This window comes from Bipolaris victoriae, assembly GCF_000527765.1.
Source record: "Bipolaris victoriae FI3 unplaced genomic scaffold scaffold_7, whole genome shotgun sequence".
In the NCBI taxonomy this organism is placed as follows: Eukaryota; Fungi; Ascomycota; class Dothideomycetes; order Pleosporales; family Pleosporaceae; genus Bipolaris; species Bipolaris victoriae.
The window spans coordinates 62,288-87,008 of NW_014575385.1; the positions used below are offsets into that span (position 1 = coordinate 62,288).

At 51.0% G+C, this 24,721-nt stretch overlaps 6 protein-coding genes across 6 annotated transcripts; 3 read left to right on the plus strand and 3 right to left on the minus strand.

Annotated features, from left to right (window-relative positions):
- Positions 1 to 4,409: 4,409 nt before the first annotated feature.
- On the minus strand, positions 4,410 to 4,901 carry COCVIDRAFT_87200 (hypothetical protein; the record flags this gene model as incomplete). Its single annotated transcript, XM_014705631.1, has 1 exon — positions 4,410 to 4,901. The coding sequence occupies one exon, from the start codon at positions 4,899 to 4,901 to the stop codon at positions 4,410 to 4,412; it is 492 nt and encodes a 163-aa protein (XP_014561117.1).
- A 1,770-nt stretch (positions 4,902 to 6,671) lies between these two features.
- COCVIDRAFT_44256 (hypothetical protein) lies at positions 6,672 to 7,118 on the minus strand (the record flags this gene model as incomplete). The annotated part of the gene is made up of 1 exon (XM_014705632.1): positions 6,672 to 7,118. A coding segment is annotated over one exon (447 nt), but the record flags the coding sequence as incomplete, so codon positions are not given.
- Positions 7,119 to 8,406: 1,288 nt separating this feature from the next.
- On the minus strand, positions 8,407 to 9,408 carry COCVIDRAFT_22756 (hypothetical protein; the record flags this gene model as incomplete). The annotated part of the gene is made up of 1 exon (XM_014705591.1): positions 8,407 to 9,408. The coding sequence occupies one exon, from the start codon at positions 9,406 to 9,408 to the stop codon at positions 8,407 to 8,409; it is 1,002 nt and encodes a 333-aa protein (XP_014561077.1).
- Positions 9,409 to 9,600: 192 nt separating this feature from the next.
- On the plus strand, positions 9,601 to 11,767 carry COCVIDRAFT_12185 (hypothetical protein; the record flags this gene model as incomplete). The annotated part of the gene is made up of 3 exons (XM_014705571.1): positions 9,601 to 9,613; positions 9,670 to 9,709; positions 9,763 to 11,767. 3 exons carry the CDS (start codon positions 9,601 to 9,603, stop codon positions 11,765 to 11,767), a joined length of 2,058 nt encoding a protein of 685 aa, XP_014561057.1.
- Positions 11,768 to 12,572: 805 nt separating this feature from the next.
- COCVIDRAFT_87164 (hypothetical protein) lies at positions 12,573 to 14,096 on the plus strand (the record flags this gene model as incomplete). The annotated part of the gene is made up of 1 exon (XM_014705633.1): positions 12,573 to 14,096. One exon carries the CDS (start codon positions 12,573 to 12,575, stop codon positions 14,094 to 14,096), a length of 1,524 nt encoding a protein of 507 aa, XP_014561119.1.
- Positions 14,097 to 15,148: 1,052 nt separating this feature from the next.
- On the plus strand, positions 15,149 to 16,609 carry COCVIDRAFT_22759 (hypothetical protein; the record flags this gene model as incomplete). Its single annotated transcript, XM_014705592.1, has 1 exon — positions 15,149 to 16,609. One exon carries the CDS (start codon positions 15,149 to 15,151, stop codon positions 16,607 to 16,609), a length of 1,461 nt encoding a protein of 486 aa, XP_014561078.1.
- Between the last annotated feature and the right edge of the window lie 8,112 nt (positions 16,610 to 24,721).

A 24,721-nucleotide genomic window follows, 5' to 3' on the forward strand; every position in this document is an offset into this window, starting at 1 on the left:
GATGACCTGGACCCACTGCCGCAGTATCAGCATGATGATTCGATCCTTAGCGATGATGACAGCCAAAACCAAGCAGATGCAGACAATCAGTCCGACGATGAGGAGCTTCCAATGGACCCTCTTACTGTATCCTTGCTACAAGCCTCCAATGAAATGACGGAGAACGGTACACTCATAGATGAAGGTATCGATCTGATTGATCCAAGTGACGAGGACGAGCCACCAAATTCCAGCAACCCCAGCTCCATGCGCAAGCGCCATATCGAGTTTACCGATGAAGACTACAGCAAGCGTCAACGGATTTTACAAGAAACGCAGGGTACCGTTGGTCGTGTCTCGTTCCGTAATGCCCTCGGTGAAGACAGCGATAGAGCGGCAGCCGAATTTCCGAAAGGCGTTTGGGAAGAGGCGCCCCCAGCAGGTCAGGTTTCTCAGGCAAGCATCAAAGCTCAAGGGTTTGGGGGGGCTACTACACTCTCTTTTCCTGTAGTGAAAAATTCGAATGCACCTGAGACTGTTCATCGCCTCAGCCAGTCAGGTTACTCTAATTCTCAGGAGGGCCCGAAGACACCTGGGGCTAAGTATCTTAACGTTAGGGCGTCACAACGCTCCCCTATTACTCCTTGGACACACCAAAAGACGTCACCAGCAATGCCTAGTAGCAGTACACCAAAAGCTCGCTCGCAAGCCACAGCTTTGGTGATGAAGCTAGACAAGTCCCGTCGACATCATCAGCCTACAGTATATTACGCGTGTCTACCTCCAAGGGTTGAAATGATCGAAAACACTATGATGAATGCTGGCTTACCACCAGTAATCTATCAAGATGCATATTATAGTAATGAGAAAGACGTTCCGGACCGTCCGCGTGAATACGCAGGTAGGGAGTTCAAATTGCAGAGTACCACTTTGCCATATCTTCCTCCATTCGACCCAGTTGGCGCATCCCTTGCAAACATTGGAGAATACCCGCCGGTTGTGGTAGACAAGAGGAAACAAATTGCAATGTATCAAGCAAGGTCTAAACGTTGCAGCTTGCGCCATTGGGAGCTCTCAAGACCTCCACCTTCTTTCAAAGAAGTAGAAGATTGGACACTTCGTAAATCGAGGCAACGCAAGACAATCAAGTTCAACACGAAGACAAATTCCGCACCCATATTACACGAATTCGACCCTACGCATGATCAGTCACAGATTGAAGGCCCAACACAGAAAAATCCCAACGGCTGCAAATATTCACAGAAACAAAACAACACTAGTGTCAAGCACCAATCCCAGTACATGAGCATTATGAGCTTGGAAGTTCACGTAAACTCTCGAGGATCACTGGTACCTGATCCTGCTGAAGATGAAATACAATGTGTCTTTTGGAGCATCCAAGGCGAGGAGAACGCGGTTACTGATCGACCACGCAAAGGTATATTGTGCTTCTCTGATGAAGACGGTATAGCTGTGCGCATCGCCAAACAGGTATCAGTAGAGGTCGAGTACGAAGAGGACGAGCTGGACCTTATCAATCGCTTGGTTGATATTGTCCGTCAGTTCGATCCAGATATTCTAACCGGATATGAGGTACACAACAGTTCCTGGGGCTACCTTATAGAACGGGCCAGAATGAAGTACGAGTACAACCTTTGCGACGAGATCAGCAGGATGAAATCGCAGTCGTATGGAAGATTTGGTAAAGAGGCAGATCGCTGGGGCTTCACGCATACATCCACTATTCGAGTCACTGGCCGACACATGATCAATATTTGGAGAGCTATGCGTGGTGAGCTAAACTTGCTGCAGTACACTATGGAGAATGTGGTATTTCACTTACTACATAAGCGTATTCCACATTACCAGCATTCAGATCTTACCGCATGGTACACGAACGGGAAGCCTCGAGATCTCACCAAAGTTCTCGACTATTTCATTGGTCGTGTTCAACTGAACCTTGACATTTTAGAGGCCAACGATATCGTACCGCGTACCAGCGAACAGGCACGTTTGCTTGGCATTGATTTCTTTGCGGTCATCTCTCGAGGTTCGCAATTCAAAGTGGAGTCCACCATGTTTCGTATTGCAAAGCCAGAGAACTTTATCCTTGTCTCGCCGAGCAGGAAGCAAGTCGGTCGACAGAACGCGCTAGAGTGTCTGCCTCTAGTGATGGAGCCTCAGAGCGCATTTTATTCTAGCCCGGTACTAGTGCTGGATTTCCAGTCGCTCTATCCCAGCGTCATGATAGCGTACAACTATTGTTACTCCACTTGTCTTGGACGAATCGTTAGCTGGCGCGGCCGCAACAAGATGGGCTTTATGGACTTCAAGCGCCAACCTCAACTACTGGAACTGGTCAAAGATCACATCAACATCGCCCCAAATGGGATGATGTATGTGAAACCAGAGATGCGGAAATCCTTGCTAGCGAAGATGCTTGGTGAGATCTTAGAGACTCGAGTCATGGTCAAAAGTGGTATGAAAGAGGACAAAGACGACAAGTCCCTTCAGAAGTTGCTAAACAACAGACAACTAGCGTTGAAACTGCTGGCCAACGTCACATATGGCTATACATCAGCTTCATTCTCAGGACGCATGCCATGCTCCGAAATTGCCGACAGTATTGTTCAAACTGGTCGTGAGACCCTTGAAAAGGCGATTGCAATCATTCACGCGACAGAAAAATGGGGCGCGGAAGTCGTCTACGGAGATACCGATTCGCTTTTTATTCATCTCAAAGGGCGCACAAAAGACCAAGCATTCACAATTGGCGAAGAGATTGCTGCTGCTATTACCGCTGCCAACCCACGACCCATCAAGCTCAAGTTCGAGAAAGTATACCATCCTTGTGTGTTACTCGCCAAAAAACGTTACGTTGGCTTCAAATACGAACATAGAAACCAGAAAGAGCCGGAGTTTGATGCAAAAGGTATCGAAACAGTACGCCGAGATGGCACACCTGCAGAGCAAAAGATTGAAGAGAAGGCGCTCAAGCTCCTTTTCCGAACCTCAGACCTCAGCAAAGTAAAAAGCTACTTTCAAGAGCAGTGCGCCAAGATCATGGAAGGCCGTGTCAGCATCCAGGACTTTCTCTTTGCCAAAGAAGTCAAGCTGGGGACGTACTCCAACAAAGGGCATCCGCCGCCCGGCGCCCTCATTGCTACGAAACGTATGCTTGTCGACCCACGTGCAGAACCTCAATATGGCGAGCGCGTCCCCTACGTCGTTATTACCGGTGCGCCAGGGGCTCGGCTCATTGACCGCTGCGTCAATCCAGAAATGTTACTCCAAAACGACCATCTGGAGCTCGACGCCGAGTACTACATCTCCAAAAACCTGATCCCCCCACTCGAACGCATCTTCAACCTTGTCGGCGCCAATGTCCGACAGTGGTACGACGAGATGCCAAAGATACAACGCATACGCAACATCTCAATTCCCATTGCACCGAAATACGACAACAACGGCAATACCCTCATAAGTGGTGGACACAACGCGCTCAAGAAAACACTAGAAAGCTATATGAAATCCTTAAACTGTCTTGTCTGCCGTTCGAAACTGAGTCCCCCATCCTCTGCACACTTTTCCAGCGCTGCATACGCCATGCTCCCGCTGTGCGCAAAGTGCGTCAAACGTCCCGCTCACTCACTGCTTGCACTCAAGTATCGCATCTGGACTAGTGAGATGCGGATGAATGAGGTGGATGCCGTCTGTAGGCGCTGCGCAAATCTAGCGTGGAATGAAGAGATACGGTGCGATAGTAGGGATTGCCCAGTATTTTATAGTCGGATTAAAGAAAAGAGTCGGTTGGCGGCGTTGAGGGAGAATGTGGGGTCGGTTGTCGAGGTCATGGAAGGTATAATGGATGGTGATAATGAGGAAGAAGGTGAACATAATGGGAGACGAGGAAATGGTGACGACCTTGCATGGTAGGAGTTTCTTGTCAGTTTAGAGTGGAGCTTTGTATACCCGATTAGACTTTAATGTGAAATGTAAGAAACGACGAACGAAGTTTTTACTATTCTATGCGCAAATTAGCAGTCAGTATATCTTTTCAAGCAGATAAGAGTGTATTGTAGATCTAGACGAAGCAAAGCTGTGGATGAATTGATTTTCAGCATCGGAGGTATTATAATTTACATGTGAATATATTTTATACAACGGGGAGGAACATGCAACACAACCCGCCAGGCAGTAGATTTTACATGAAGAATCACACGAAACCCACCCATGCCCAACCACACAATATAGCACAAACATCATGTTAGCCTCAACCCACCATGCACGCTAGAAAAACACAGTTCAATCACGCCATATCTCTCGTCCCTCCGCGGCATTCTTGCTTTTTCCAATTCCCCGCCTTCCTTTTTTCCCTTTCCCACCCGCGCCCATCCTCCCATCCGCTCTCCCATCCCTCTTCCTTCCTCTCACTCCCCCAACCCCCCCAAACTCCTCCTCGGCAACCCCAACCTAACCCTCCCCTCATTAACCCTCTCCAGCGCCTCGCGCCTCCTCCTCAACGGCAAACCCTCATACTCCATCTGCAGCGTCCTCGTCCCGCGTCGCCACGCCAACACACTGCTGTCGTTGCTTTTTTGTTTCACGCATCGTGCGGTGGCTGTGGGATCCGCGGTCGTGCATAGGGATGTGGTTGAGCCTGCGTGGCTGGCGTTGTTGTCCAGATAGGGTAATTGGGGTTGCACTGCGGAGGAGTGCCATGGCGACGAGACTTTGCGGATGGATAGGGGGAAGGTGGTGCTGGATTTTAGGGCCGAGAAGAGACGCGTGGTGGAGGAGGATGTTGGACTGAGGGGTGGGGTGCTGATGGTGCTGGATGAGGAGGAGGAGAGGGAGTCGTTGAGAGAGGGGGTTGGGGACGGGGGGAGAGTGGACCAGCGTTTGAAGTAGGTCATTGCCATTTGTCGGGGTGGTGTTTGGGTTGTATGTTGGGAAGGTTGTGGCGTTGATGGTTTGGTAGGAAAAGAGCGCATAGAAAAAAGGAGTGTAAGAATTTAGAAAAAGGGTTTGTAAGAAGGGTAGAGGTTTAGATGTACATCGATGAAAGGTTTACGACAGAAATTATTTTTGGGAAACGTGGGAAGACAAATGCGCGAACCAATATTTGAGTCCTCGTGCCCTGCACCCCCCTCCCAACAAGCAAAAGTTGTTCTGAAACAAATTTGTTCTTTTTGGGCAAACAGTGGTTCATAAGCTTGCTCGCCTAAAGATTCTGTTTTTCATGGTTTGGAGGTTTGCTTTTTCTGATACGCCGTGTTTCGGAAATTATCTTCGCGCCATTTACCTTACACGGAAAGATGGTTTGTGGATGAAATGGGGTTCGGTAGTTGTAGATGAGCACCTTGGCTTTGTAGATCGTATAGGCGGCTTCGGTTCTTATCTAGCCACTATGTAGTAGGTCAAGTTTTCGAAGAAACCTTGGTCCCGCCATGGCTCTATACAATCACTAGCCCTTCTACCTCGTCAGTCTCCGGCCCCTCAAAACACTCCTTCGTCATGGTTGTAAACCCGATCCTTCTCCATACATTCTCTCTCCCTTCTAACTCCGCCTTCTTCAATACAAGTCCCGATGCATAAACCACGTCGTGGGTCCTTTTCCTGTCTCTCATAATCTCCAAACACTTCACCTCTCCATTAGGTCTTAATTCTTCGTAGTCTTCTTGTGCATCCAGCACCACAAAGCACTCTGCCCCGGGCTTATGAAGCCGGACCCTGCTATCTGGCCCATAACGTGGTATCTCCTCTTTTCCATCATCCAACCACATAATCGTTGTCCTTCCTCTGATCCTCATCTCGCCTGCTTTTACCGGCCCAAACGGATCATCCGTGGCCAGTTCACACTGCACATCCAGCACCTCTGCGAATTCGTGTGTTTGTGACGTTGGGATTTCTCCTGGGCAATAGTACCATACGACACCGCCACTGCGACTTGCCCATGACCATGAGGGAGCTAGGTAGGTTCCCGTGACGTGACGTGAGCTCTTACGTGTATCATACGCCTCCCATTGGAGTCCAAGAAGAAGGTTGTGTGACCAAATCCCTGCATAGTATGTCCCCAATCTAGGGCTGATGGCTTCTGCAAGGCTAGAGGATGCTGGTAGAATGTCTGTAGGGTATGTGAGGCTTTTGGCAGTGTAGTCCTCAATGAGGGCGGCATTTGCTTCCCAGAGATTGTTCCGGGCTTTCTCGAAGTGTTCTCTTCCCACCATAGACTGCACTGCCCCAACATTGCCAAGTTCAGATTCAATAGCAGTCTCAGTTGTTGATGCAGACTGAGATGAAGTGGAAGGAGACGAGGAAGCAACAGCGTCGTCGAATGCCATCAACGCCCTGGGCAATACCCTCTTCAAATGAGACCACGTGCTCTGAAGGCCTCCGATTTTTCCTTGTAGTAAGACCCTCTGACATTCACAGTCTACCATTTCGCCACATTCGAAATATGACTCTTCGTAATCTCCCCCAAAATGTAGGATTCGCCGCGCGAACAGCCGTTCTTGGAAACACCACGCGCGCCCCCAGTAGGACCTGGTATCCTGAGCCGGATTGAAAAGATTGTCGTGCTGCGGGTTCATCCGCACAAATACAGGAGTTCCGGGATCAATGGTTGGCTGTAAGGGCGGTGGTATAATCTTCCTTGTTCCGTAACGATTGAAGAATAGTTCAGGGCCGTGTGCGGCGATGACGAGTGCTGCTTGTGCATAGATGTGACCCATATGTGGTGCCTCGGCTGCAAAGTCGACCGGATCCCCTTGCAAGATACATAGGGAGTCTATCCATATGTAGTCATAGCCCAGGCAGAGGCAGAGCAATACAGTGTCGCGGAAGACAGGTGAGAGAGAGCCCCAGGGAACAGAAGCGAGGTGAGCCGCCAAATTAGCGGCTGTGGTTTTGAGTGGCCGTGTGTGTGACCAGCAGTGGCTGACTGCAACATAGGTGTACTGTTCGGTGGGGGAAGTGTGAAAAAGTTGAAGAGTAGGGGTACCGTATTCGGGTGCAGGGGCGAGATTTATCCGGAGTAGGCGGCTGGGAGGGCGTGCATTGGAGATTGTATTGCACGTTTTGTGATTTTGGACGCATTCATCGATCCAATTTCCGAATAGATTGAGGGTCGGGGATGAAAGGACAAAGCAGGAAATATGGGGGGATGGAGGAAAAGCTTTCCACGGGCTAGGATTTTCTGTGCACGATTAGTCGAATTTGAACTATAAAGCAAATACCAGCCTGAAGGCAGAATTTGGATATATTTTTGTCAAGACAAAGTACACTGCAGCAAGAGCGAACATACCAGGGTCAGAATAGAAATCAAGCTGAAAAACGTTCTCTTTTCTCTCCACACCCGCATGCGAGATTGGAGGCACTTGTAACCTAACTTCTAGCTTACTCTTTCCTTTCCCAAACGTAATATGCACGATCATTACGTCTGCATCCACAGGCTGTTCTGGAAATCGATCTGGTGTTTCGTCGACCAAACGCTTGTGTTGTACGAACTGACTCTCAATCCACCGCAATTCATCCCATTTGGGTTTCCAGTCGTCTGCAAACTCTTTGATTCCCTGAAGGAGAATAGAGCAAAAAGCACAATCCTTGGATCCGGAAATTAGTTTTGCTAGACTCATGACAGCCCAATATTCTCTTCCATCTTCGCCACGATACTCCATTTCAGAGGCTATGGGCGGATGAATCATCGATTTGCATGTGCCTGGGGCAGGGTCTTGGTCATCAGAGTGAATGATTAGGCTACCATTGGGGCTATGGGTTCTTTGGCTAGAATACATGATTAGTATATTAAAACATTTACCACAGTAAAGGTAAGCCGATAATTTGCGTACTTCCTGGTATATGTCCTTGGCCGGCCTATCTCATCTCTCTTGAAGCGGAGCCATCGGGTGCCGTCCCTAGTCTTTTTGCAAAGGAGACCGTTACGGAAAACCCAACTTTCCATCCCGTAAGCAACCTCATGCTGGTGCATGAGCACAGGCTTAGTCTCGCTAAGTTCGTCATCGATTGGTTCTGGTTGAGTGTCAGGTTTGGCGGTAGATGAGGAGGCCATTTTCATTCAATGATAACACATATGTTGATTTTGTGGCACTGAGTTAGCTGGATTGTGTAGAGTATACTTCCAGTCCTGACATGGAACTGGATGCGGGGAGTATCGTTGCCTGATTGCCAAGCTGCTGCGGCTGAAGAAAGAGCCATAAAGTAGCGCGGAAAGCTCCCAGCCACAAGGCTAAGATACTTTTCTAAACCAGGAGGTGTGACAGGCATTTGAGATGCAGCAAGGGTGCGAGGCTGTTATGATGCTGGACCCCTGTGTAAAAATGGTGACATGTCTTGTATAATTTGTGGTATCATGAATAATTCTACACGTTATCAAAACACAACCTAGGCATACATCTTTTTTGTAGTTCAACCCCATCCCCATAACGTCTTGATAGTATCGCCAAACGTCGCTTGGCCAGCTTCTCTCCGCTTCATGCGAGCCACTCGTTCCTCAATAAATGTTTGTTCAAGCTGCTTCGCAACACCATTTTGAGCCCTCAGCTCGCCCACTACGGCCATTCTCTCAATCTCGCGCTCTTCAGGCGACAGACTCTCGAGCTTCTTCTCGTATTCTTTCCGTGCTTCTGGTTTGATTTGGGCCCATACTTCATTTTCGTCTACAGTATTCAAATTTCCAATCTCAGCCACCTGTTCATTCTTGGCAGTTGGCGATACACCGCCCATTGCCTGCGTAACGTTACGTTTGGACAAGACGCTTTCGAACTTTGGGATAGGTCGGCCTTCTTCTTTTGCCTTTTCTATCTCTGCTTCTTGCTGCAACATGCGCTGGTACAGCTTATCGGCGTGCATCTGGATCCGTTCATCCTCTTCAGGCGAGCGGGCATCCATTGTCATGTAGCCCAGGGCCTTAAGAAACTTGGACTGGATATCGTAGCAGCGGTTGAATTTGCGCGACTCGGCGCTGCACATTGTGCCCTTGGACCACCACGTCTTGGGGTTTCGGAAGCATTCAAATTGCTCCATATACTCGAGTGCACAGTTCTCCATTGCTAATCGGCCAATCGAGGCCTTGCGGTCGTTGTAGGCATCGACTAGGTCTCGCAGCCGGTCTTGCTCCGACTTTCCGCGGTCATTCAGGATGTCTTGGGGAGTGTAGTTTTTCCAGAGATGGGCATAGCGTCCATCTTGGAACTGGGATTGAGGCGGTACCCGAGGCTTAGAGGATTCAATCTGTTCCTGGGACTGCGACGGCGGGGGTGTGGGTGCATCGGCGGGCTTTTCCTTGGGCACGGAGGGCAATGAAGGCGCCGGGCCTGTAGGGGCTTCTTTGTTGAGGAATTCGCGGAGGGAGGGATCGAGCTGATCTGACCCGGTTGGGCTGTTTTTGCTACCCCATAGCCAACCCATGATGGTGGAATGCAATGGCAGTCGTTGTGCTGCGAAACGTGGGCAGCGAACGGAATTATTGCGGGGATGATGGAGGCCAAGCAAGGGCCTGGCCATGTATGGTCAGCGCGTCGACCCTCACAACACCACCACGCGACGACAGCAGCCTCGCCTACCCCACCCCGAATTCGAATTGCTACACCACACATCGCCATGGCGCCCGTCGGTATGAGACAACAGTATCATGCTTATCTCTCCGTCTTTGTGCTGACAAATTCACAGATCGCCGCGAGCATCGACAGCAGCGCGTGCGCGGTGCTGGGTAAGACAGGCGTCATGACATGCAACCAACGACTTGGATGCTGACAGCTGCAGACCTTCCTCAGTACAGGCAACTTTTGGCTTCAGCTTCGGTGCTCTCGGCGCAGCCCCTGCTAAACAATCCTCACTTCCTCCTCTGCCACCCTCTCGTCGAACCCCAGTCCAAAGTACACCGCGCGCCCCGAATGGCTCGGCACAGCGACACAGAAGCGCGTCGCTTCAGCGCAGCAGCGCGTCAAAACGCAAGAGCACACCAAAAGAGAAGATAGCGACCCCGCGGCTGGGCAAGCGAAAGCGGGCTTCACCTGCTGCGCAGTCGGATATAGTCGAAGGGGAAGATGATGAACTGAGCCCAAACCGCGAGGAGATTGCGCGCTCGGTTGAAAAGATCAAGAGAGTGGTGGGAACTGTTTCCCCCGTACGCGAGGAACAGGACAATGGCCCGGATGAGCTCTCGGTGCTGGACGAGAGTGCGAGCAATGTGCGTGAGGCCGTATTCGCCAGATCTACCGTGATGAAACGGACACCACCTCAGGCAGCGATACAGCAGCGGGCGCTCTCCGGAAGCGCAAGGCAAAAGACACCGACCACAGGCGCAAACGAGACAACATCAGCAAAGTCACGGCGCTCCATATCAAGACGATCCAAGTCGACTGATCCCGTCCCGGAAACCCCTAGTCTACTTCCGAGCGGACAGCCACGAAAGTCGGCCTCCCGAATTGATGCCTACCTAAACACACCAGCGGCGGCGCCAGCCGAAGATGAGAGCGAGGACGAGCTTTCACCCCAAGTGCCTGTAGCTACGCCGCGCGTGGTCGGGAGTGGAGTACAGCCACAGCAGACACCGCAAGAGGGGACAGAAATGACCGTCGATGAGCTATCTCCACAGTTACAGCCAATGTCAAATCAGAAGATCCCGACAACATCACAGCCAGTCGAGACGCCTGTAGCAAATGAAGATCCTGGGGAGCAAGTCATGGAATCACAGCCCGTGAAACGTGGACGTGGTAGACCGCGATTATCGGATGGGCACCACACTGAAAGTAACACTCCAACAGTCGCTTCGGCGAAGTCTGTGAAGCGCACAAGCCCTCGTGAAGAATCCAACGTCCGAGAGAGCGAACCCCAAGAAACACCGGCGATTCGCAAGTCTGTTAAAAAGAAGAACAAAGAACCTATCACCAAAGTTGCTGATGAGACTGTCGACGACCTCTCACCTGCTCGTGGCAAAGCAGGTGCAAGACAGAGAGATAGTGTAGAAGTCTCCAGTGTACACGAAGCGTCAGCCGGAGAAGGTGATTCTGCGCTAGAAGAAGAAGCGGAACCCACCCCTCAACCCGTCTCCAAGCGATCTGCTCCCGAGCAAGCACCACGTGTTAAGCCTTCAACGGAAAATCCACCCCGCAAGCGTCAAAAGCTTGTGGGGCCAACACATACTATCTCGGTGATGCGCATAAAAGGCTCTACAGTTCGGGGTGTTACTGCGGCAGATATCACGCGCTCGATCCTAGAAGATAACATTGACCATCGTCTCAAGCGCATGGCTGAAAAGCTGCAGAACTTGCAAGATTCCGACAGCCGAAAGGAGCTACGAAGTCAGATCAACATGTCGATTACCTTCAAGGAGAGCTTGAATGAAAAGCTGATGGATTTACAAGATGCTAACGATGTCCTAAGCACGAATTTCCAAAAGATGAAGCTACTGAGACGTGCTAATGCCGATTTACGCAAAGAGATGCTAGGCCTCCAGAACAGTAGACAGGAAATCGCCATGGAGCAGGACGATATCCAGACACAGTACCACGCTGAGAAAGCCAGGGTGGACGCTCAGAATACGCTCAGCGACAACATGTTCGCTATTGAGGCTGCGATTAAAAACGGTCGTGCTAAGGCGCGCAAAGAAGGAAGAGAGAATGAGGGTCCAGAAATGCCACTAAGCATGCTACTAGACGGCGTAGCGAAGGATGTCGGCTCGCGTGGTGGTGGGCTTTTGGCCAATGTCAAGGGCTTCAATGGACTTCTAAAGCAGGCTGCGAGCTGGCTAGAGGGAAGAGCCTAATGGCTTACAAAAACACTATTCACTTAGAGGCGTTTTATTCTTGTGTACTTTGGGATACGATACCCGGCACCATGGCCACCCACGAAATGGAATTTCTTCTCACAACCCACCCTTGGGCACGGGTTGTGGCACTTGCAGACGATCGCAACTACATACATATAAGCTGAGTCCATGGAACGTCTGTGCCGTCTGCGTCCGAGGTATTGATGTAGATGTGGCGCGTGCTATCTGGTTGCAGGCTAGCGGCTATTGTTGGTGACGGGCCACTTCTCCGCATTTGCGTTCGTCATGGTGCATAGTGCATCTCACCAAATCCTGTCCGGCTCAGCCGGTACATCATTAGGTTCGTCCCCTACCCAGCTTGACGTGCACACAACTTCAGTTTGACAGCTAAGTATTTTGCCTCCGCCGGACGGGTTTCGTCATTGAGGTGGATTGTTTCGAAATCTCCCTCCTTGTCCGGTCAGAGTCACGCGCTGCTGTTCCACGTATCTCCAACAACCCTCTCTGAACTCCGCTTGCTTGCTTCGTTTGGCCATCTGCGTTGGCACCCAAACGCCTGCGTTAAACACCACGCGGGTGTATAATTGACTAGTACATATCGCAATACAGACGGTGCCCTTGTTTTCGCTTGCGAGCGGTGAAACCAACGCTAACTAGAGCCGTTACCGGACTCTTCACCTGTGACGCTTATCACCAGACCATTTCTTTACCGATCGTGAACCAAGACATCCCACCAGACTAAAACATACCTCAACTGACTTGGACTGCCACCATTTTTCAACGTTGTTTCAACTCCTTCAGCATGGTTCACGCGCCTCTTACCATCGACAAGGGTTACACTATCACACCCTTAAATTCCCCACCAGTTCCTTTGGTATCGCCCAGCAAAAACCCTCCTTCGCCTTCCACCAAGTCGCCTCGCCACCCCGTCAATCAGCATTGGGTTCAGGCACAGCAGCGAAAAATATTCATCCAACATTTGAAACAATGGTCCATGGGCCACGATTCAAGCGCGCATTTCCAGGGGAAACTCAGTTTGCTGCCTCCTGATCCACGTAGGAGAGAGGATTTGGATTTGGGTAAGAGCGTGCAGTGCGTGCTTACGGATTCGAGCTTCAAGGATTGTAGGAAGAAGATTGTTGTCAGGCTTTTCAGTCCGCAAATGGGTAAGAGGAAGAGTAAGAAATCTAGTATGATCAGGCCGACGCAAAGGGGTGATATGGACCCTTTCGAAAATAGAGAAGTGTTTACAGAGTGGGAAGAGGGTACCTGTCCATTCACATTCGCTGAAGACGACATGGCCCAGCCAACTTCGCAGGTCAAATCCATTTCCCCGAGCAACTATTATAAACTCGTTGTCCGCTGCGGTTCGGGTTGGCTCTCCGCCCGTGAATATCTCAACAATCTCTACTTCACGCGTCTTGCAATCAAAAACACCAGCCCAAGTGCCAAAACTGTCTCTGACAATGCAGAGCGCGCATTCCGCACGCACTCACCAGCTCTTAGCCCCCAACCGGCTTCAGAAGACACAGTCGACATCCAGCCCTTATTCCATCCATTCCTTCGCCTACCTCAAGAACTTCAAGAAATGATCTTGATGACTGCCGCGGGACTGTCCCGAAACTACGACCTTTCATCTGCTGAAATCAGCTACCGACTGCCATCGAAACACGTTAAATCACCCATCAGTCTATCGACCCTCCTTCGCATTTCTCCCACTATCACAAATACAATGCAGCCATACATTCTCCACCGGACAACTTTCCACTTTGGACTCACAGGAACCACAAACTTCTTGTGGCAATTGGGACCAACCAATCGCTCCAATATTCGGCGTCTCGCTTTTCACTTCGGACGCGGCGCACTCTTACATTGCGTACGCTGGCTGGTACCAGATCCAATCTTCGACCTGCTGCAACCACCGGTGCGGAAGGACCTGGGTGGCCTTCCGTATTTCTGGCGGTGTCAACTTCGCACTTTGGCAAAGGAATTACATCTCGCAGAGCTCATTATCGGTATCCAAACTATGCCTGATGCCGACATTGCTATGGTAACGAGAATAATGAAGGAGTCGTTTGGAAGTGTTGAGAAAATTTCTTTTGTCGATGACTTCCTTGATGGGACCACAAAGTTGCTTGATAGTGCAGATCCGCGACTGGAGGGTGTAGGAAAGGGATCATGGAGGGACATGACTAGCGGGTATGTGGAGAGATATAAGAGGCAGGTGGGATGGCATAACTATCACTTTGGACTTGAGGTTGCGGGCATGACAGAGGAGGAGTTGGATAAGAAGATGGATGGGGAGTGTGAGTTTTTTGATAGTTGACGGGGTTATTATGAATATAGAGATGAGTTTGGAAATCAGGCATAGAGTTTTGCTGTTATCATTGGATATTGGAAGGGGGACTGGGGTGGTAGCAATTCATTACTTGTGGCTGTATGCTGAGGGTGTCTGCTCTTGGATGTAATGTATCGGCATTCATTTTAGAGGGATCTCCACAGATCAAAGTAGATGTCGTGTTAACGTAGATGAGTTGCCTCTCCCCAGACTGCAATTGATAGATTAGATGTAGTAAGCTGGGCCACCTAATTGAGACATTAAGATTATGGAGTGAGCTGCCAAGGTGGGAGAAATAGATATATTGTCTTGGATGATTGACGAGACCTGCATTCAGGGTTGCATAACCTGTAATACCAGGAAATCCCTGCTTGTCAAATTTCTGGTATCATCTTTGCATACATTATGCTCGTTCTTGTACAATAATACTTCAAGAAACCTGGTGTGAAGACTACTCTTTCACATACCAAGCAATGAACTGTGTTGTAATAGTCCCAATACCAACTATCTGAGTAGAAAATGACCCATATTCTACTTGCGAACCACCTATTCAAAATCTCTTACACAGATATTAGCGTTGTGTAAGAATCACTACGTTGCCTTTGTTTTTTGTCGTCCCGAGGATAGGGGATGGCCCAACCGGGATTAGCGAAGTTAGCAAGGCAACAAGCAATCTGGTTGCAGCATCATTTGTCTCTGACATCACCGCTCAAAAACATCAAACATCTTTGAATCCAACTTCATCCACGGTTCTGCAGCATACAGGCCTCCGAGATACAGTGTTTGCTGTCGTTACGGAAAGCGCGGCGCGTTGTTTTGATCACGGAGGGGTTTGCTGCGTGTCTATCTCAATCAAAACAACTTCACTCTAACTCCACATCATTGAATCATTACACCCGCAACTGCCTTGACGATTATATGCTGGATATCTCGGCAGGTACTCTTTTGCTCTGGCGTTCTGCAACTTCCGTTGACAACCATATTGAACCAAATTTCCTATCCTAATAACATCACCCCGCCCTCGACCAAGCAGGTTCCACATGGCAGGCGGCGACAACACAATCAAGTGCAAATCATGCACTAGAGTCCTCGCAGCTGTCACAGCCGATGGGCTCACTCCTGTACAAGCACCAGAAGAGTTCGGATGCAGCACCTGCCAGCGGTTTGGCACACTCTACGATGCTCTGCAAGCTGCAGATATCGAATGGGCGGCTTTCGAAAACAAACGCGATTCCATCACGAAGAGTTTTGCGCGAGACAACCACAAAAAAGCCCGCATGGAATTCGATAACTGGCTCATGACAGTAGAGGCGCTCCCGGTTCCACCGACTGGAGAACGCACTACGCGCATTGAACAAGCAAGTCCGGAGGTGCAGCATGTGTTCCATGGGAGCGAGCAACCACATTTAGGCATTGCGCGTCGAAGATCACATTCGCCAACAACCCAACCTCCTGTAACAGATGAAGAATCACCCAATCCACGGCCGCAGCAATGTGACGCGCCACTGTCTTTTCGGCCGTCGCCCAAGCGATCGCGCAGCATCAATTCCCTGCTTGGACGAAAACGACTCAAGTTTTCAGATACGGTCGAGTTCCACAAGACCTACCGCAGCAGTGATGAGTATCACCGGCCTAGCCAACTGTACGTCAGAGGCCGCAATGCGCCGCCCGAAGGATCGGAGTACATGGACACAAGCGGATCGGGCCAAACATTTCTTAGGTTCACGCAAATGAAGAAAGTGGGCGCAAAATGGGTGGAGCTGAGTGAAGAGGACCTTGCTAAGAAGAGCAAGAGTCCGGCGCTTGCGGTAGCACAGCAGGCCCCTGCAGCAGTAGAGCAGCTGAAGTCGCACAGCAGGAATGAAGATGTGGCTGGCAAGTTGGAACAGGAGGGAGAGGCTCCACCAGATGCTCGTGCAGCCAGGTTGGCCAGACGTGCTGAGGCATCCAGCATGGGCTCAGCGCAGACCAAAAGCACGTCAGGTACTCGAAATCGGGGTAATAGAATGGCGCGCAAAGTGAAGGCACCGTTGCCTGACGATACATCAAGTGGAGTCCAGGAGTCTCTTATTCAGCCGACGCTCTCGCTGTCAACATCAACGGTGCAAGGAATGAGGGCTGATGATACGAACAATGGCCTAAGTGCAACGAATGACGTCGGACAGTGTGATGAGGAACGTGGGGAAAGAACAAGCATTGCGACCATTGAAAAAGCAAATATTGGACGCATGCGCAATGACGAGATACGAAGCCCAGAACCGTCCAACAACGAGCTCCACTTGGAGGTTCAGCATAGTGGGACAGCAGGCGATCGATACGAGTCGATCGAGCGCGATATCAAAGTAATGCAAAGTGGGTTACATTCTGCTATCATCACCCAAAACCACTCAGCCAAGGCCAACGAGTCAGCGACCAAGAGCTCATGCATCAACTGGGAAAACGCCTACATGACCACAACTCTAGACGCGCAAAACGCTGCAGCGACAACGCAACTAGAGTAGATTGAGATATGTACGAGGTGTGCAAAGCACCCGGTGGTACATACTGCACGGCCTCGCAATGTCACATCTACAGCGACAGTAATTCAGCCGTTCCATGATAAAGTAAAGCCATCACGGTGTGTCAGGCAGCAACACCAGGAAGCAAGCAAGCAAGCAGGGCTGCCCCATTGGTCTGGTCAGGAACACGACGTGCAGCAGAACGGGGACACGCCCCCTCCCGTCAAAGTTCGCGTACGTAACGGGGGAAATTTCCCCCAACTCCTATAGGTAGGTTGGCCAAATGGACAAGACCACCAAAGCGCCTTGCCCTGCCCGGCAGTGGTGATACGAAAAGAGGACAAGGGCAGCATCCGATTTCAAACACCCCAGCATCCGATTAAGACCAAATAAGAGAGGGCACAGTTGCATGTAGCTGCAAACAGTGGCTGGGCTGGGGGGAGGGGTGGTCGGTTGGCACCTCGAAGCCCAGACATCGAGCTGTTCAAGGCAGGCCATGGATGCCTTGATTTCCTCTTCCTTCCCTAAACTACGTACCCTTCACCCAATCCTTGGTCGACCCGACACCGTTGCTGGGAGCTGCAAGGACCCTGGCCCGATTACCTCCATGTCCATGTGCCTACGTACGGTTAGCAGGTAGTTTATATTGGCCCGTGGCCGTTGCATCCATCCCACGCAACAAAAAAGACGTGCAGGACCGCCGAAGCGTGCAGAAAGTGCCTAGGCCCCAGTAGGCTCCGCACCACCACTACCACGACCAACCCCTACCACCCCTTCCCACTTCCCGAGACGACTTCAAGTCAGACAGAGAAAAGAGGAGCAAAGATTGACAGGGCTGGGAGTATGTGCGTGGGTTGGTGCGTTGGTGAGGGGTTTTTAATCAGATGAGGAAATGTTTGGCTAGCGTAGAAAGAGACCGTGATGAGAAACTTATTAGACCAGGCGCTTTTGAAAATGAGAGAGCGGATGTATCCCACCGCGCGTGCTTTTGCGTTGTGTTGCGTGTCTTGTGTGTCCTGCCTGACGAGTCAGTTTGCGCCATGTGTGTGTGCATGGGGGATGGCGTAAATATCAAAAGACGAAGTTACGCACGTAGCCAAAGTGCCCGAAGAGACTCCAGGGGGAGGGGGTGTGTTGCATGTATGCCGTGGGATATGTGGCATGTGTATTTAACATAACCATCAAGCAAAGAAGAAAGAAAGAAAATATGGCGAACACTACAACGGAAGAGAACGAAAAAAAAGAACACCCGACCGCACGATATTCCAGCGCTCCCCGTCAAAAAGAAAAACCGTAGAAGGAGAATCTCACTCAGACCTTCTCTCCCTCCCTCTCTTGCTCACCAAGAAAACACGTACATCAACGGCCATCCCGTCTTGGCCCTTCTTCTTCCCATGGGGGGAACAAGGGCACGAACAAGTTGTGGTGGGGTTACCCCCCTGTTCTTCGCATTCTCACCCTCGGCCCCCCCCCACTTTTTTTCTGACAACAACAACAACAACAACAACAACATCAATCAACCCCTTCCTTCTCTCTCACTCTCTTGCTCGTTCTCCCCCCCCCCCCAATGTACGCATTGGGCTGTTTCAGGGCATAAATAACCGGGCAGCGGGTGAATTAGAAGGCGGAGCGGATTTGATGGGTCGAATCGGCGTGATTATTATTTTTTGTTACATTAGTACGAAAGATTTTCCCAGTCCCATGAAGGTGGGTCCCGGCAACCACAGACCACGGCGCGGACATGGGTTATGGGGTGGCTGCCCACCCCCTCCCCCAGTTGGTCACGAACGGTGCTGTCTCTCCCATGCCTTGTCAACCGGAGAGACGGGGGGTTGGTTGGTTGGTCGGGATGATGATTATGATGATGGGGGGGGCCTCTTTTCCCTCTTTCGCCTTTTTGAGTCTTGCCTCGTTCTGCTGCGCTGGGCCTGGAGACGAACGGCAAATCCCGCCCTGTCGGATGCGCTGCCGCTGCAGCGGCTCTTCTTTTTGCTTGCCTTGATTTCCTTTGATCCCTGGCTTTGCTCATCTTTTTGGGGGGAAGGGGTGGGAGGGGGCCCATCGGTGCGTGGGCGCGTATGCTCGGCATACTTGGAGAGCTTGGGCCTTTGCTTTTTCGTTCATATCGCCCAGAAATACGGGATAAGGTGGTGATGATGATGATGATTATGGGATTGCATTCTATTGGTCTTTTCTGGCCTTGCTTGCTTTCTTGCTTCCGCTCTTTTCCCTTGCAATGGCGTGATGGTAGCCGAGTTGCGGATTGATGAAGGGTCGGATTTGTAGTGTAGTGTGTTCGGCGATAGATCTCACCTAGTAGGCTTACTACGTACGTATGAAGTTTTGCATTAGCTTTGGGCATTTTTATTTCCTAAATGGGTTTCGGTGATTATGGTTTTAGTGTATCGCGTTCATCCTATCTCTATGTTCTTCAGAGCCTGTTGGTGTGGCATCTCGGTGAATATTCAAGATCATGATCTTCGGTGAAATGGGCGGACAAAATCCTGGTCGTGATAATAATAGTAGTATCATGGATGACAGTGATGCTTAATTCTTGCTATCGATTTTAGTTGTTTTTGCTCCTGCGTTTCACCGTGTAGACAACGGCCACGGGGAAATGCAACGGATGTCGCAGAACATACCTGTTTGCGGTGATGGTAGGGGTCAGTGATATGCCTAAGCGAGGAGGAGGGGGTGCGGGATGTGGGTTGCGAGTACCTATAGCCGTTACATAGCAGTTTGGCTTGCGACAGTACTGCATACATAAATTGATATGAGACATGCAGGCATGGCCCCTGTATATCTTGTGGCTCGTATCATTTCTCGTTTGATTGTCGCCTTTTGCTGTATGTACCTGCTAATAGTATCGCCGTACGAATAGCGATGGGACAGGGGCGTATTTGGAAAAAAGGCAAGTGGAAGAATGTACAGGGGACTGGATAAACCGGATGCTGGGATTTGTTTCCCGTATGCACGTGATTACGACTAGCGACCTGGGTTCTCGGGCGAAAAAAGGAATGCCCGTTCGCACTAGTAGAAACACCACAGTTTTCTTGAGATTGTCGCACGTGGTTGCATTTATAGAAATACGTTCATGTACAGAATACGATGGTTATTGACCGATGTGTCTGCTAAATAGAACAAACTGTGCGGTTTTTGTGCACGTGAAGAAGACAGCTGCGTGTTCTACGTTGACCGTTCAATGCGCGAGAGAAGGAAAAGGCCGATCGTTGTGAATTCACCGATCAATGCAAAGACGCAAAGGAGTATTACTACAATCTCTCCTAACGAGTCGGGAGTTTTCTAGCAGCGGAAGGATTGTTCCTGCAGAAGGCGCTGCGCTTTCGCTTAGCGCATCATACTCGCCTCCTCTGACGCTCCTTTGTTTTTCTACAGAGGAGTGGGTGGGGATACCAGCTTGCCGGTATCCGTGGAGAAGCGAGAGAAAGTCGGCCTAGAACATTGTCAAAGCTTAATCGTAAGTATGTTTGTAGTAGTAGACTTGTATACAAGCGAGGAGAAAAACTCCGATGCCAATAACAAGGCAGAATACACAGACATGTCGGATGTTTGGTTCAGACGTGTAGATTGTGTGGAGGCTCACCGGACGAGAGTGGGGGCAGAGATGATCGTGTACAGCGGGATGCCTATTGAATGGGCTACTTGGTATGATTGCGCCTCATGTCCGCACTATTGCTTGCTTCATTTCCCCACTGTAACCCAGGGGTAGGCTATCGATCAGGTCGGTGGCAATCGGCGTGAGTGAGTAAGACGTGATCTAGGGGAGTATGAGGGCAACTGGACCGTCCGGTGGTCAGCGAGTGTGTACCGAGATGGCGGTATTCTCCATAAAATGGATCCGACGTAATTCACGATCGCCTTTAGCTTCCGATATGGATGGGGTTCCCCAGGACGCATTGTCGAGGTGGAGTCGAGTGGCATTACTAGACAGCCAACATTGGCCGAGAGTGCAGGCCTGATGTCTTGAGCAGTGTCAACCGTGTGTAGATCATTGTGTTAAGGCTGCACAAGGCGACGAACGGCTGAGGAGTCTAAGGAATTGGGGGGGTTCTTGGCGGAGTTGGCTTGCGCCTTGGGTGTGATGAGCGAGTAATGCACATGGAATTTTCTCGTAACGAGGAGAATGCGGTGTTTGGGTCGCCAGCAGGTCGGCAAAGCAAGCGTATGTAGGCGAGTTGAGCGCGTGACTGTTCTGTATGCAGAGTGGACAGGTGATTTGTGTGGTGATATTGTGCAAGGTGCTGACGTCACATGTACGACTTGAATGGCGGCGGTCGTCGAGCCAGTGACAGAGGCGATGCTGTGTCGCCAAGTGGTGCGCCATTGTCGTCGTCGGCAGATATCAGAGAAGGAGAGAAGGAGGACGAGTGCGGTTTGGCGCGCAAACCGGGCCGGGCGCTGTCTCCTCTTACCCCCCCCCCCCCCAGCAGCCGGATCGATCTATCCATGTCACCGGGATCCGGGCGGCTGTGAGCAATTTGGACGCAGTTAGGCCCGATGCGGACAGGAAGCGTCGATCTCCGACGAACCTCGGGATGGGCCAAACAAGACAACACGCATGTCTGTAACCGTAGTTTGGTGGTGTCTGGCGTCGGCGACAGCGGCGTCTTCAGAGGGACGAATGGAAAGCAGGCGACGCGTAAACGGGCAAGAAAAATATTACATTAGAGTTCAGCCAGGTGGACGGTGGGTGCGGCTGGCGCGCGGGGCTAATTTCCACGCACCCGTGCTTGGTGGTGGGGGTGCGGCAAGCATCGCCAGAAGCCCGACAACCCTGCCTGACGACATGTTCAGACATGCATTCGAAGAAACACATGTGCAGATGGAACGGCGGTGAAGCCGTAACGTGCGTAAGACGATAGCAAACGGGAGCAGGCTGGCCTTATGGTCACGCTCCAAGTCGGGGAATACGGCTTGGGTGGCCCTGCCACATCATTCCACGTCGGCGTTTGTGATGATGATGATGATGATGATGATGATGATGATGATGGTAATGGTATAGTATAGCAGCAGGATCATGCTTGTGCACTATAACATGTATGCACATACGCATGTATTTTAGTATGTATGTGTAAAAGCATGTTCTAGTTACGTGGTAGGTACATAGACAAGTACACACATGCACTTGCACGACAGGTAACATGGAGCTGAGACGTCGGCACCTGAGTCGTTGCGGCTATATCGGCTGCCGATCGGCGCCAAAGCGCGGTGCAAGCGTCCTCTTCTTACATACAAGCTCACACGGTGAGTACTAGTAGGCACCCCTAGAAGGCGCTCGAAGCTGTCATGTAGGTAGTAGCTCAAGGCCAGCCACGAGGCATCTGCACGCTGCTGTGCGTCAAGCCATCTCGTTGCATTTACCACAGGCGGTCTAGTGGTTTGCGCAAACACAAGCCTAGTGAATGGAGCTCGACCCTGTGGGCTGGGCCAGGGAACCTCTAGAGGGACGGCCCTCTGTCGCATGGCATAGAGTTCGGCTAGAAGGATGGAGACAGGCAGCTCGAGCAGCGCGCGCGCACGCGGGTGGACAGATGCGCGACCGTTTCACGCAAGTGAGCTAGTTTGTGCCGAAGAAGACCCTTTTGCTGTTGCGAATCAACATGTGGCCGAGAGGGTGATATCAGCATCTCAGGGCACAAGTTGGGCCAGGGCGTGGGCCAGGAACAGGGGCTGTAAAGGTTTACCCAATTCATGGTTAAATGGCGGAGCCGCTCGCTGCCGCAATCTTCCAGCTGGAATGGGCAAGCCGAGATACCCCCTGGCCCGTGGTCTAGTCGTCTCATCGTCTCACCCGCTCGCTAGCGCCATGCATGACAGCCTGCAGTAGTGCACGCTAGACGCCGTTAAGCCGCACTAGGCCGGGGTGGGCAATCTTCGAGAAGCGCTGTCAGCCAATCATGGCTCGCTTAATCCGTACTGCAAGGTTACGCCATCGTGCATAATCAGTCCTGCAGGCCTTACTGTTGCCTGCCTGTATGCGCTCCCTCGCTCGCTTGCATATGCACATGTGAGTGTAGCTACACTACTGTACTCACTCGACATGCCATACCATGCCATGCCAACAGCCCATACCTTGCCATGCCATGCACATGCACATGCGTCGCACCACCCACCCACCGCCGCCGCCAGAAGACCCTCCACCAGCCACCAACCGGTCAGAATATACATACATATGTATCCATCGGCTTCTAGTCCCATGTCCCACCCCCCCAGCACACGGTTGCTGTGTAACCAGACAGTCTCGCACACATCATCATCCTCGTCAACAACAACAACGCATGCGCATATACTATAGTGTACACATATAGACACACGCGCACACACGCACACACACACACACGCACACGCACACGCACTGCACCCATGCCCTGCGTGCGGCTCCGCCTTCACCGTACTCCTCCAGGGCCCTCCCGTACTCACATACGTAACCTCGCGCGCGTTCCGTGGTATGATTCTTTCGTCATTGCCGAGTTTCCCAGTCGAGACTATTACTTGCATTGCTCACTCCCAAGCTGTGATTGCGCACCACCGGGAGAGCCAACAATTATGGCTCCAAGAAAGGACGTGTTTTCCCCCCACCCGTATCCCCACCACCCCGAGCCATGCCCCCCTTCCGGGATCCCCTTGACAAAAATTCTACGACTCGTTACGAGGCACCACACCTCGTTTGTTCCCGTCTCTTAGACCAAACCTTAAACCACGTTTCCGTATTCGCTGATTCTGTAGAGTAATAGACAGCCACCACTTAGTAACAGCCAACAGCGAGCACTCTACACGTGTAGTAGTGTAACCACGCCAATCTCCTCGCGCTCTCCTGTCCTGCAACACGGCATCTTCGTACGAAAATCACATCATCTCCCCCAACCTTAAACGCGCTTCACGCACACTCGCACACACCCACGCGCGCACGACTCACCCTGTCTCCATCGCCCACCCATGACGAAATTATCGTTGGCATTCGCGCCGAAGCAACGCCTCTCCTTTCCACCAACCACACACTCACGCGCGAGCATGCACTGCCACACCACGCCCCCTTCTCTCTCTGTCTCTGACACTTTGGCACCGTCATACCCACCGCCACCGAAGCGCATGAACAAGCTCAAGGGTCTCTCGAACCAAACCCCCCCTCCCTCGAAAAAAAAACCCATGCCTGTCACCCCCATGTCCTAGCCGCAAGAGAAAAGACAAGCCATATGATCGGTGTCATCTTTCCCCTTCTCCTGCGTCATGCATGTATGACCTATACAGCAATAGTAAAAATGTTAAACAGAAAACAGCCATCTACCAGCTAACCGCTCTACCCTCTGGTCGCCAACACACTACATTAATACTCGCTGCAACCAATATATGCAGGGCAAATGCACAGCGCAAACGGTAAGAAAATAAAACTCAAAAAGTTAAAAAAGCGAGAAAAAAAAGTTAGAGGCGCGTATTTTTTTTTCCTGTGTGTCGCGCGCCAAGCTCTCCCATGTAAAGTTGGGTGGTGGTGGCCCTTACCTTTTACCCTTACTCTGGGCGCTCGTTCGCGCTCGTCTCGGCCGTGAACCGGATCCGCACTGGCGGCGAATTAAACAACAGAGAATGGCGCTAGTCCCCCCCTCCCCCCCAAAAAGCGGGGGGCCCGGGTTCTTTCGAGCGAGACGAGACGAGTTCTTTTTTTTTTTTGGTTGCGAGGCGAGGGAGCGGGAGGAAAAAAAAGTCTTGACCTGAACCAAAACGTTGATGCGCAAGTGCGGGCGGCGGGCTATGCAGTGTGTTACGTAGCGTTGCATGTTGCGTGTGCGTATGTGCGCTACGGACGTTGCGTGTGTGGTAAGTGTTGGTTTGGTAAAGCTACACAACTTACAGTAGTAAGAGTAGTCAAGGGAGAAAAAATCATGTTGGCGCATGTGTGCAGCATAGTCTTTGCAAAAGTCTGCGTCATTCTCCGTTTTGGCACTATCCGTTGTTTTTAACTACATACCAATGTAGTCATCCGTTGTTGTTAATGGACCCTTATTTAGTTGGTTTTTTTTTGATCTTTCTGCTCTCGGAGTCCGTATGCGTGTGTCTCTCTTCATTCTCTTGTCTACTTTGTCTTGGTTGGTTTTAGTC